The 13,170-nt window shown below is 49.5% G+C and overlaps 1 protein-coding gene across 1 annotated transcript in view; it reads right to left on the bottom strand.

Annotated features, from left to right (window-relative positions):
- LOC102432618 (rho GTPase-activating protein 44-like) overlaps positions 1-13,170 on the bottom strand; it is a 59,436-nt gene that overhangs the window by 24,695 nt on the left and 21,571 nt on the right. Inside the window, 6 exon segments of the mRNA XM_023748335.1 lie at positions 927-1,107; positions 2,590-2,681; positions 3,337-3,450; positions 6,119-6,199; positions 10,857-10,938; positions 11,369-11,480. Coding sequence (XP_023604103.1) covers positions 927-1,107; positions 2,590-2,681; positions 3,337-3,450; positions 6,119-6,199; positions 10,857-10,938; positions 11,369-11,480 — 662 coding nt within the window.

Here is a 13,170-nt window from a genome sequence, read left to right as displayed (position 1 = left end):
CCGCTTTCTGGTATTCCCAGTAGGTCCTTTATGCTCCCGTCTATTCTGAAGCAGCAGTTGCTAAATTTTCTTTTACAACAGTCTTTTAACTCCTAACCACAGTTTACCCAGCAGACTGGCTGGACCAAGCACTGCACCGGTTCCTTCCGGAGGACACATGAGCTGGCGCCTGCAGCTCGCTGCTCCCCGGGAGGCCATGCACTTTAGCCGCTGTAGCTATGCTCACCACGAACCAGCTGTGCTGCTCATGAGCCTGCTCGTGCCCACTTCACTTATGGAATCATATGAGGCAATCACATGTTACGTAAGCTGATTTAACAGGACAGTGAGGGGTCGCTCCTATGCAATTCAGTCGAATGCTTTTAGGAGCCTGTAATAACTGCATCAGCATAGGTGTAGGTGATAATCATAAAAGACAAGGAAAAATCTTAAAAATCTACTAGGGTTTTACACTCAGATGGCTTTAAGCATTAGGTTTTCTCTTTGTTTAAAGAGATGGAAACGGAGCATGTTAGACAGTACAAAGGCGCTGTGTACCTTGCTGCAGAGCGCAAGCGAGCAGGCCTAGCATCAAAAATCAAACATTTGAGAACTGAGATTGATAAATTTCAAGTCAAAATAAAGAGTTTATATATATTTTTAATTCCCCTTAATGACCAAGTTTTCTTTCTTTCGAGGAGAACTAGTCAGACCCTGACCACAGCTGTTGGCTCAGGGGCTGCAGCTGCCCAGCCCCTGACCCGACCTGCGCAGCACACTCAGCGGCTCGCCCAGGCGCGGATGAAAGCGTCAAGGCTGAGGGTCAGCTTAGGCCACAGTCACCAAATGCTGCCAGTGCGCGCAGCCTTCCTGTCGATCCGGGTCTCGGTTACCTCCCAGCCCTCCCTCTCCAACCCCGATGCGGAGAAAGGGACTCCAGCTCATACCCATCCTTTTTGTAAAACTCCAGCATCATGTTATCCGTGGCAACGCTGAGGGGCCGGCGAGCCTGCTCGGGCTGGCGCCGGTCGGCGGGGTCCATGTCTGGGGAGGGCATTGAGCTGTAGTTGGCGTTGTGGTTCACGTGGACCGGACTCCCGTAATTCCCCGTGATGTTGAACTCTATCTCTGTGAGGAAGAAAGAATGGGACTGTCACGTGCTTCCATGGCAGAGAGGGGAGCAGATCGCCTCTCCCTACTTCACCCCTAGAGAATGTTGTTCCATGGTTCCATGTTAGGCCATCTATTGATATTAGTTCATCTTCATATAACTCACCTATCATGTTAATATGAGGGCATTTAATAAAGCAGTTTATATTTGTGATTAAAAACAAACTTAATGAAATGGAAACAGAGGCATACTTCCCGAAAAAGATAAAATCAGCTACCGCAACCCTCATTGTGAAGAGGGTCTTAATCAGATCAGGAAAGAGCCATGCCCCCCTTACCACTGTCATCTAACACCCCTGGCGGGGTGCTGGCCTATGGCATCAGCCAAGACAATAAAATAAGGGGCAGTATTATGATTTATAGATGAGAATGTCTTCCTGGAAAACTAAAGAGAGAAATGGGGAAGAATTAGAACTGGAGATTTCACTCAGGCCACTCAGGCTGTTGACTATAGATGGACACAGGAGTGCTCACCCCCCCCTTTCCCTGTCATCATACGTGGACCCGCAGCAGTAATGCATGGGCTCATCACAGAACCTGCCACGTCCATCATGCCATCAACTCCTTTCCTGCTTTTCTGTAGCCTCACTACTGACCCTCACCCAGCTTTTTACGTGACTAACAGAACTCTTAAGAGTTCTCACGGTCAAAGCACATGAAACAAAATAAACACACTCAAACTTCTAAAGTGCTAGATCAGCACTAATCGATCACTGCTGATAGAGGATGGAGACATTAGCATAAAATGCCCTTAAATTTTACTAACCATAAGGTCAGATAGCCTTTTCTAAAGGGGACACAGCTTAGTGTAGCAACTGCTATCTCTTCAGAGCTGTCAGCTGAGAGCCACAGACGGGAGGAGTCCCATGCTGAGGACGGTGAAGAAAACCCGCCGTGGGCAGCTGCCTTCTCCTTGAACCAGGCACGAAAGAGAACCTGACCACCTTCACATGCTGAGGGATGCTTGGAGGACAGCGCCAAGAAGAACAAAGGGTGGCACCCAGGCGATCCCCTCCCTCTGGTCTCAGCACCCCCTCACCCAGGAAGCAGAGGGTCTCTTTCCTGTCTGCACCAGCACTGCAGGATCCACAGGTTTAAGGAAACCATGGTGTGGACGCTGGACCAGAAAGTCCATGGTCATGGCTGGTACAGGCAGTGGTCACCTTCAGGCCAGAGAGTAGGAACCTGCTGTGACTCCACCCTATACCTGAGTGTGTGTGTGAGAGTGTGCGTGTGTGTGTGAGTGGGTGTGTGTGTGCCCGTGTGTGTGTGTGCGTGCGTGTGTGTGTGTGTGTGTGTGTGTGTGTAGGGGGATTAAAAACACAGCACAACAGAACAAGCACACACCTCTGGGCAGTGACACTTGTTCCAAAGGTTCAGAACTCACAGCGACACCTGCTCTTTCCCAGAAGCCCCTCCCCCACTGGCCGCCCCACGTACCCCCGGGGAAGAACCAGTCCGCATGCTGGATGATGGGTTCGATGATCCCGACAATCTGCAGCGAAACCGTGGTCATCATCTCCGTGATGTTCCTGCAGGCACAGAGCAGAGCGCGGGCGGTCATCCTCCGAGGCCCGGCCCCCCAGCGCGAGGGCCCTGGCCCAGGAGCCTGCAGACCTTGGTCTGAGAGCAGCTTTCTCTTGGGAAGAGGAGGTTCACCTTTCTGGTGACCCCTTTCCCCTGCACAAGATGGAGACAGCCACAGAAGTCCTCCGTACAGGAGACGTGTGAGGACACGCATAAGGAAATGAGTAAGTAAGCTGCACACATCAGCAGGTGGGGGGCCCCTTTCAACGTGAGGTGTGAGCCCCATAACCGCCAGTCTCCTCTCCCAGCTCCGTGCTCTTTTCCGAGATCCCTCGGTCTTCCTGGGCCCTGACACCGGACGCGTGCTCTTCAGAATCAGGAAAGCTGGGGAGAGCCTGCCTCGCGCCACTCCGCCAGGCCCCTGCCCTCTCACCCTGACACTGTCTTGGATTAGCTTGGAGGAGACCCTCCCGGCAGATCTGCAGCTCTGAGATGACCAATGGGAAGATCTGCAGAATCCTGGGCCTCCTCCTGAGCCTAAAGGGGGAGGAGGCCAGGGAGGAAATCTGCCTTGAGAAATAACGAGTCTGGTGAGGAGAGTCAGGGAAGGCACTGACCCTGCAGCCCGCGGTCCCCACACGCCCACACTCCTGTACTCACCCCTCCGCTTGTGGCCACAGGAGGTTGGGTCCTAACACAATTGCTATGTTACTGGGAGTCATCTTGTTTACATCTTGATATTCTGACAGCTTCGATAAAAATTTGATCAAGTATCTGAAAGGAAGTAGGAAGGGCCAATTTTAACTAAGAGTTCACCACCTGCGCGTTCCCCCAGCACTGGGTGGAAACTTCTCTCGCGTAGCATAGCTTACTGACAATGAGCGCATACTTTCTTCAATATGATGAAGACACGTCATGCACCGGGACATGGGAATGCTCCAAAAACAGACAGACTCAGACATCACTGCTATATGTCAACCTCTGGCCAGAGAAAGTCTCCATCCTTCCTCTGGACTTAGTATAAAATGGCCTAAAGTTCCATCTTCACTTCAAATCTGTCACCTACAATCTTCCCTGTGTGCAGAGGGGAGAAGCAAAGTGTCCGGGGTCATCGGCAGGGACATCTACAGGCCTGGAGTCTATCCCCTGGTCCCTTTGGAGCCCCTCAGTGGGGCTTTCTAGAGAAAGTCAATGAAGAACAAGTTAAAGACTCAGCATACGACCCAGCAATTCCACTCCTAGGGATATGCCCATGAGAAGCAGGTCCACACAGACTTGCAGCATTACTCAGTAGTCAGATGTGGGATATATGGGTACATAAAATGTGGTCTCTCCATACAATGACATATTATCTATCATAATAAAAGCACAATATGCTAATTAGACTGGACGACCTTTTGGACGAAGCCAGGGCTGTGAGGAAAGCCCGGGTCTCGGGTGCCAGAGGGAAGCCAGTACTGGCAGCTGGGGGAAAGAAGGCCTACTCTTGCACAAATTTCATGCATTGGGCCTCTAGTTCAGCTGTAAAAAAGAAATGAAGCTCTGACACATGCTACCACATGGATGAACCTTGAAAACATCCTGCTGAGAAAGGAAAGACCACATGTTGCACGATTCCGTTTACATGGTCTATCCAGCACAGGCATATCCACAGACAGGGGTGGGAAGCTGGGCTGGGGGACACGAGGAGTGACTGCTAATGGGAATAGGGCTTCTTTCTGAGGTGATGAAAATGTTTAAAATGAGATGTGGTGATAGTTATACAAAACCCCCACAGAATAGTATACTTTAAAGGGGTACAATGATATGTGAATTATATCTCAATAAAGCTATTTTAAAAAAAAAGAACCAGTAAGGAAGCTATTTACAAATGAAGCACACAAAAATAGCACTGGCAAATAATGCCCAAAGTCTGTCAGGCTCTGCCAAGTACCCTGGGGGCACGTTTTCTCCCAGACTCTCAGGTACTCCCAGTTCCTGAGGCCCCTTTGCTCCTGGCAGCCTGGCAGAAAGAGCGGACTCAGCTGCCCCTGTCCCAGCCTCTCCTGACCATATCTCACTCCAAGAGGCCACACCCTGGACCAGAACGCAGCCCAGCTGAGAGCAGCCAGCCCACCGCTGCCGGAGGCAGAGGCTGTGGTCAGCAATACTCAATGTGTTATACCAATCTGATTCTTCCTTTTTTTTTTTTTTATATAGTGGTAAAATATACGAGTCACCATTTAACTACTTTTAAGTATATAATCCAGTGGCAGTAAGCACTTCCACACTTTTAGGAAACTGTCACCACTCTCCAGCTCCAGAACTTTCCAACACCCTAAACTTGAACTCTGCACCATTAAACAACACCCTCCCATCTTCCTCCCCTACAGCCATTGGAATTCTCCAGCCTACTTCCTGTCTCTGCGAGTGTGACTATTCCAGGTGCCTCATATGAGTGACTCATGCAGTATTTGTTCTTTTGTGTTTGGCTTTTTTCACTTAGCACCGTGCCCTCAAGGTTCATCCACATGGTAGCCTGTGTCAGAATGTCCTCCCCTTCTAAGGCTGAACATTGCATTGCATGTGCATTTCGTTGGCCCATTTATCCACTGAGGGGCATGTGGCTTGTTTCCACCTCTTAGCTGTTGTGAATAATGTGGCTCTGAACATGGGTGTACAGAGCAAGTCTTGGCTTTCTAATCTATTGTCTACATAGCCAGATGTGGAATTGCTGGGTCAAGTGGTAATTCTATGTTTAATTTTTTGAGGATCTGCCTTACCTCACTATTGGGATTTTTTACAGGGAAACAGAAATTATCAGGCAGATGGTGGCAGGAGCTGAAGCTAAAAATCTGTATCTAGAGAAACCGTGAGAAGAGGCGTGGGGCCAGGAGCAGTGCTGGCAAGACAAAGTGATGAGGAAGCAAAAGTGTGAAGGAGCAGAAGCCGGGGAGGGAAAGATCTGCACAGCAGCAGGAAGTAAGATCTCAGGTGGTCGCAAGGAAAGCAAGAGATGGACGTGTTTAAAATAGCTGGTGAAGGGTAGAGCACTGGAGTACGTTCTCCTAGCCTCTCCTTCCTGCAGGCTAGCTCAGCACACACCTGCCCACTGCAGCCCCAGGTTTGCTCAGCTTCTCCCGGGTGTCCACGAACACCCATCTTTGCAATAAATTTCCAATACCTTGAAATAACTTGCATTAATCTTTGCTCCTTGCAAATCAAAGAACTTAACTGAATTAGCCAATGGCTAATTAGGCAACCTCCAAAGTCATATGCCCCATTTCCTCATCTGCTAAATGGAAATGAACAACTGCACAGGACTGGTGGAGGCTGGGCAGAGAGCATGCATGTTAACTCTTTGGACACCATGAAATTCAGTGCATGTTAGTGACCACAACTTCCAACCGGGAAACTGTGTCTGGGCCTTGAATAACTGACCCAGTGTCCAGGGTCCACTCACCGGATGTTGCTGTGATTGGCCTTGGGCAATTTTTCACAAGCATTCCACAGAGCCTGAAGCCTCTTTTCTTGCTCCTGGATGCTGGGGAATTAATAGGAAAAGCCACTGGTTGAGCATGACTTACCGCAGTCTCCCTGGCAGCCACATCAACCGGTCACTGTAATATTTGAGAATAAGGAGCCACCCACGTGCCTGACAGTGTCAGCAAGCTATGACTACTCCAATGTTTGGTTACTATTACCTCCCCTCTATGTTCTTTTTCTGTCTTGTCCTATGCTCTTAACAAAACTCCCTCTCCCCACGTCCCATGTCCAGGTGAATGAGTGCCCGGCAGCAGTGGGGGCAGGAGGGCAGAGGCCGGACACCTGAGCTCTGCAGTAGGCAGGGCCTGGTGTTGTCAGGAGGGCGATTCTGGCCCAGAAACCAGGCACCAAACAGGACCCACACACCCTCCCGGGGCAGGAAGAAGTCCTTACTTTTCCTGGTTCTGAGACACTGAGCTCTGAGGCCTCAGGATCCTTCCTAGTTCCTGTTTCCTGTGAGACCCACCTCTACAAGTGAGGGGGGAGGGCTGTCTCTCAGATCCTGAAGCAAAGGCGTCCTCCCCTTCTCCAGCTTCGTATCACCAAGGTGGCATAGGCATACAGTGAGCAACAAGGACATGTTCTCCCTCTCCTTCACCCCAGGACCACGGTGGAAGTTCAACCACGTCCACACCATGGTGGCAGCTTACTGTTCAGTTCAGCGAATATTATTTAATGACATTCGGTGAGTCCCTTCTGAATAAGTGAATTTAATGACTCATGGAAATAAGGAATCTGATCTATCCAGATGTAACTCAGAGGTGGGTAATTCGCATGAACAAGGGTTTCTCCACTAGACAGGAAGATTTGCTCGAAGGGTTTCTTTATTCATAAGCCCTCTGAGAATGAAGAGAATTGCTCATAGGATTACACTTTTTAAGTACTTTTCATGAAAATCTACATCAAGGCCTACATGGTTCGGAAGGCCTTATGATCAGAAAAACAGAAAGGAAACACCAGCTGGCGAGGCCCCGGCTCTGAGCCCTTGACTAGGGCCTGGGTGGGTTGGGGGGGGGGGGGCGGGGCTCTGAGCCCCTTGGCTAAGGGCCTGGGGGGGAGCGCGGGGGGACGGGGAGGGTGGCGGTCACTCACATGCGGAGTTCCCAGAGGCCTCCCATGGATCCCGACCAGTTAGCCAGAGGGAGAGGGAAACACTCTCCGAGTGGAACCTCTGCTGGGAACCTGGCATGAAAGCCCCGCCTCCCAGGAAGAAATGGAAAGGTAACAGCTCATGTCCCTTTGACCAAAGGCTGGCCAGAGAGGGTCTGCTGTTGGGCAGCCTAGTTCCACCCTCCTGCGACCATGTGCCAAGGATTTCCTCTGTGAACCTCACGCCCCCATTGGAAATGGGATTAGTAAGAGAACTTTCTAGTCTCTTATTTACGTGGCTGCAAAGTCGTGTCCTTTGAGTTACAGGCCACCCTGCATGGTCCTGACAATCCCTAAGTGTGAGTGGTTTAAAGAAGAATCGTACAAAGTGCTCATCTCTCGGTCAATGTCAGGCTCTGCAGCCACCGTGGCTGCTGCCTCCGCTCTCGCCTCCAGCAGCTGAGCGCCTCCTGGGGCACCAAACCCCATTCTCGGTCCTGCTCCTTAGTCCTTTCTAAGGTGAAAGGGCAGATGCTGTGAAGACCTTTCATTCAGTAAAAATCAGCAAACACACACTGAGCACTTCCTGCAAGTCAGGCTCTGTCCTGAGGGCGGGAGGCAGTGGTCAGCCAGGAGGTCCTTGTTCGCAAAGCTTACAAGGTAACCGGCTACTCACACACAGCCTGAGCCAGGCGGTCAGTTCCCGGGACAACGAACACAGATGGGACTTATGGCGACTGCTGGCTGCTTTATCTTGGGGTTGTCAGACAGGTTACATTTAAGGCGGGGCCCTGGGGCAAAGGTTTCAGGACACCTGCATCAGAGAGAGCAGCCAGTGAAGGTGAGGCATGTCCGTCCTGTGGAAGGAGCCCTGTGACTGCAGCCTCAGTCCTTGCTTCCTAGACTCCAGCGTGGAAACACTTCACTTACGTGGCTTGCAAAGTTGTGTCCTCTGAGGTACAGGCCATCCTGCACTGTCCTGCGATCCCTAACTGCTGTCCCCGCAGCTTCCCTGACTCCACCTCCAACTCCTGGCTGCCCCATCCCCACAGAGCAGGCAGCGTTGCTGTTAGTTAGGGTTAGTGTGGCTCGTTCGTGAGACTCAGCTTCATCAGAGGTCAATGGTTATCAACCCAACAGCCCTGGGAGTTTTTAAACAAGGAGCCCAACTATTAAATCAGAATCTGGGAAAAAAAGGTCCAGGCATTGGTATCTTTTAAAAGCTTCCCAGGAGCCCTGACCGGTTTGGCTCAGTGGATAGAGCGTTGGCCTTCGGACTAAAGGGTCCCACGTTCGATTCCAGTCAAGGGCATGTACCTTGGTTGCGGGCACATCCCCAGTAGGGGGTGTGCAGGAGGCAGCTGATCGGTGTTTCTCTCTCATTGATGATTCTAACTCTCTATCCCTCTCCCTTCCTCTCTGTAAAAAATCAATAAAATATATTAAAAAATATATAAAAGCTTCCCAGGAAACTAATGTACACAGAGGGTTGGAAATGGCTGTTCCAGACAAATTACTTTCTTTGGAGAGTGTGAGCATGTCACAATCTTTAAGGCAGGACACACAGTCCTTGCTTTTCCTTGGTTCCCAGACACTGAGCTCTGAGGCTTCAGGATCCTTCCTATTTCCTATGAGACCCACCTTCACAAATGAGGAGGGAGGAGTGTCTCTCTGACCTTGAAGCACAGGCATCCTCCCCTTCTCTAGCTTTGCATCACCAAGACCCTCAGACATCAAATAAAAGGGAGTTTCCATCAGAGGGTGTGTTCTTACTCTCCTTCACCCCAGGACCACAGTGCTGTTCTAGATCTTCACCCCAGGACCACAGTGCTGCTCTAGATCCTCACCCCAGGACCACAGTGCTGCTCTAGATCCTCACCCCAGGACCACAGTGCTGCTTTAGATCCTCACCCCAGGACCACAGTGCTGCTCTAGATCCTCACCCCAGGACCACAGTGCTGCTCTAGATCCTCACCCCAGGACCACAGTGCTGCTCTAGATCCTCACCCCAGGACCACAGTGCTGCTCTAGATCCTCACCCCAGGACCACAGTGCTGTTCTAGAGAGGCCTCAGGGGCCATGGCTAACCACCTGGGTTCTGGAACCAGATCCTCATTTTGCCATTTATTAGACAGCAAGTAACCTGCCATTACATACCTGCTCCGTGACTCAACTTCCTCATCTGGAAAATGGGAGAAACAGTACAACCCACTTCATAATGTGGAATTAGATGAATTAAAAACATATAATGAGCTTAGAACAAGGCCAAGTCTCTAAAAATCACTCAACAAATACTGTCCCCTATGATCATTACTACCCTCACGGAATCCCACAATTCTCCACAATGAGATACAAGAACACCGTACGTTCAGACAGCCCTGTACAGTGCTTGACCTCCATGACGTCATGGAAACAAACAGTGACACACCAGGACTGGAGCACCTTTCTCTACCTCGACACACACCAGCCAGGCTTCGCTCCAGGTCCACGGGCTTCTCCTCCAGCCCAGGTCTTACAGAGCAGGTGCACACTCGTGTTCTTTCTGGCACGATGCTGGCTGCTCCTTACGACTAACTCCCATGCTAGAGACCTCCAGAAATCACGTCCTTTCCCAGGCACCGGGCTGAGTCCTGCTCTCATAAAACGTTCTCCCCTATCTCTTCTTCCTGCACGTCTCTACCTCCTGCTCTCTGCTGGCAGTCCTCCTGGTTCCTCACCAGCCATGCCATTGACTCACTAAAACCCAGTCCTCCAAATAACAGCATTTATTGAGGTAGCTCTTCCCATGGCCGATACTAACGCATGCGCCACGTGAGGAAGGCAGCTGGCTGTGGCTTCGCCTGCTCTTTGCATTTTCTCTCTTCCCAACAGGACTGGAACCTTAGGTGCTGTTCTGTCACCTCCAGCTGGGCCCTCCCTCGGGCTCATCTTCCAGAGGGTAGAATGTGTCCTCGCCCAGATGTTATGTGTTTATAGTGTTTATTGTTATTAAAATATTTTTATCTATTAGAGACAGCTTAAGGACCCCTGTGACCACTCTCTTGTCTTCCACTCCAGAGGGAATCACTACCTCTGACTGTGTGAGCCCTTCCAGAACCTTCTTTCATGCATTTACACATACAAAGAGCCACTCTGATAAACTGTGCTGTTTTCAGTGCTTTTCTTCTTTTTACAACAACGGAATATCATAGGTAACTTGTTAACTTGCTTTATTTCACTCAATAACAAATCTTCGTGCCTTTTCATGATAGCGTGAATAGCTCTACCTATGTTTTGACTGCTGCAGTGTATGTCACCGTGTAGACATACCACAGTTTATTCAACCACTCCCCACCCCCACCAATGAACATTTAGTAACTTTTAGGCTTTTGCTATTTCAGCAATTGCTGCAATCCATGTTCCTGCATATGCCTCTAAGGGCACCTGTACAAGCATGGCAGGTGTTTCTGCATGACAGATACTGAGAAAGGAGCTGCTGGACCATAGGTGACATGCTTTCATAATTTCAACAAATACTTCCAGAGAGACTCCAACCCACAAGCCACTCCAAAATGTGGTGTACTCACTTGGAAGCCTGAATCCACTCGTCATAGAGTTCAAAGGTCATAAGAGGTTCTGGCAACTCTCGGAGGTAAGATTTCAAAGCTCCTGGGCATGAATACAATATTGGCCATGAGCCACTTGGAATGGCAGAGACAAGCACCTTCAGCCAGCATTACCCAAGGGGGTTACATCTAGGACGGGCTCCCTGACCCAGATAGCATCCAACGGTGACTTCCCGTGGGAGTGGACCCAAGGCCCTGGCAAGGCAACGGGGCCTGGGCTGGCGATGGCATTGGCCTCCTGGCCACTAATTCCCACCACTCTCTCATCGTCTGCTGGCACACAGGGGAGACCTTCCCTCCAGGGGCATAGCAACCAGGCTTAACACTGGCCCTCATGGACACACCTAAAGCTTGTCAGGAAGCCACGGGCTCCAGTGTCTGTGACACGTGGTCACACACCCTCCATGTTCTCCCTTCCCTGTGAGCATCTACAGCAAGAGGGAGCACCGTGCCCAGGGGCTGTGAGCACCCACCTGCGATCGCGTGTGGGTCTGCTGAGTACTCCTGCACGTCCACCACACAGCAGTCCAGGGCAGCTTTCAGCTTCTTCAATTTGGAGGCGGATGGAGCCACTCGGAAGAGTCCCTACCAAGAGGCCAGAGGTCAGTGCGCAGCCCTGAAACTCGGGCACAGAAGCAAAACCAACAGACAGCAAGTCTGCCCACTCCTTTGCTCCACACTCTCCTGGGTACATTTCCCAGCACCACTGTCAACACTGCAGCTGCTGCTTCCTAAATGCTCCTGCCGAGCTGGGACTGGGCCTGGCCCACTGTCCTGTCCCCGGGGCCTACTATGGGTGACTCACCGCTCTGTCTCAGTATTTGTTGAAAAAAAGAAACTTGGGCACTCAGTTTTCTTGTCCTTGTGTTTTGAAGATACATTTTGGAGAAGAATTTGACTGAGACCTGGTTAGATTAGGGGAGGTGTGGGAATTCAGATGTGAAAGAGCTACAGGTGCGTGTGTGTGGGAGGCACAGGACTATACTTTTATTTTATTTTTTAAATCTTTATTGTTGAAAGTATTACATATGTCCCTCTTCCCCCCGCATTAACTCCTTCCAGCCCACCCTCGCCCCCTACCCCAGGCTTTCACCACCTAATTGTCCATGTCCAAGGGTTATGCATATACACATACAAGGTCTTTGGTTGATCACCTCCCACCCACCCTCCCCCACCTTCCCTCCGAGATTCCGCACTCTATTCCATGCTTCCATGTCTCTGGATCCACTCTGTTCATCAGTTTACTTTGTTACTTAGATTCCACATATGAGTGAGATCATGTGATACTTGTCTTTCTCTGACTGATTTATTTCACTTAGCATGATACTCTCCAGGTCCCTCCATGCTGTCACAAAGGGTAAAGGGATTATTCTTTTATAGTGCTGCATAGTATTCCATGGTGTAAATGTATCACAGCTTTTTTATCCACTCATCTACTGATGGGCACTTAGGCAGTTTCCAGATCTTAGCTATTATGATTTGTGCTGCTATTAACATAGGGGTGCATACATTCTTTCTGATTGGTGTTTTGGGCTTCTTACGATATATTCCTAGAAGTGGGGTCACTGGGTCAAATGGAAGTTCCATTTTTAATATTTTGAGGAAACTTCATACTGTTTTCCATAATGGCTATACCAGCCTGCATTCCCACCAGCAGTGTACTAGGGTTTCCTTAGCTCCACATCCTTGCTAGCACTTGTCATTTGTTAATTTGTTGATAGTAGCCATTCTGACAGGTGTGAGATGGTACCTCATGGTCGTTTTGATTTGCATCTCTCTGATGATCAGTGACTTTGAGCATTTTTTCATATGTGTCTTGGCATTCTGTATGTCCACTTTGGAGAAGTATCTATTTAGGTCCTTTGCCTATTTTTTAATTGGACTATCTTCTTTCTGTTAAGTTGTATGAGTTCCTTATGTATTTTGAATATTAACCCTTTACCAGATGTATCATTGCCAAATATGTTCTTCCATACAGTGGGCACCCTTTTCATTTTGTTGATGGTTTCTTTTTCTATTCAGAAGCTTTTTATTGTGAAGTAGTCCCAATTGTGTACTTTCTCCTTAGTTTCTTTTGCCCTAGGAGATGTATCCGTAAGCATATTGCTACAAGAGATGTCTGAGATTTGCTGCCTATGGTTTGTTCTTGGACTTCTATGGTTTCATGACTTACTTTAAGTCTTTTTATCCATTTTGAGTTTATTCTTGTGTTTGGTGTAAGTTGGTGGTCTAATTTCTTTCTTTTTTTTTCATATATCTGTCCAATTTCCCAACA

Source organism: Myotis lucifugus, unplaced genomic scaffold (assembly GCF_000147115.1).
Source record: "Myotis lucifugus unplaced genomic scaffold, Myoluc2.0 scaffold_1281, whole genome shotgun sequence".
NCBI classification, from domain to species: domain Eukaryota; kingdom Metazoa; phylum Chordata; class Mammalia; order Chiroptera; family Vespertilionidae; genus Myotis; species Myotis lucifugus.
The sequence above is the reverse complement of the archived record's forward strand: the minus strand, read 5'-3'. Positions and strand labels throughout refer to the sequence as shown.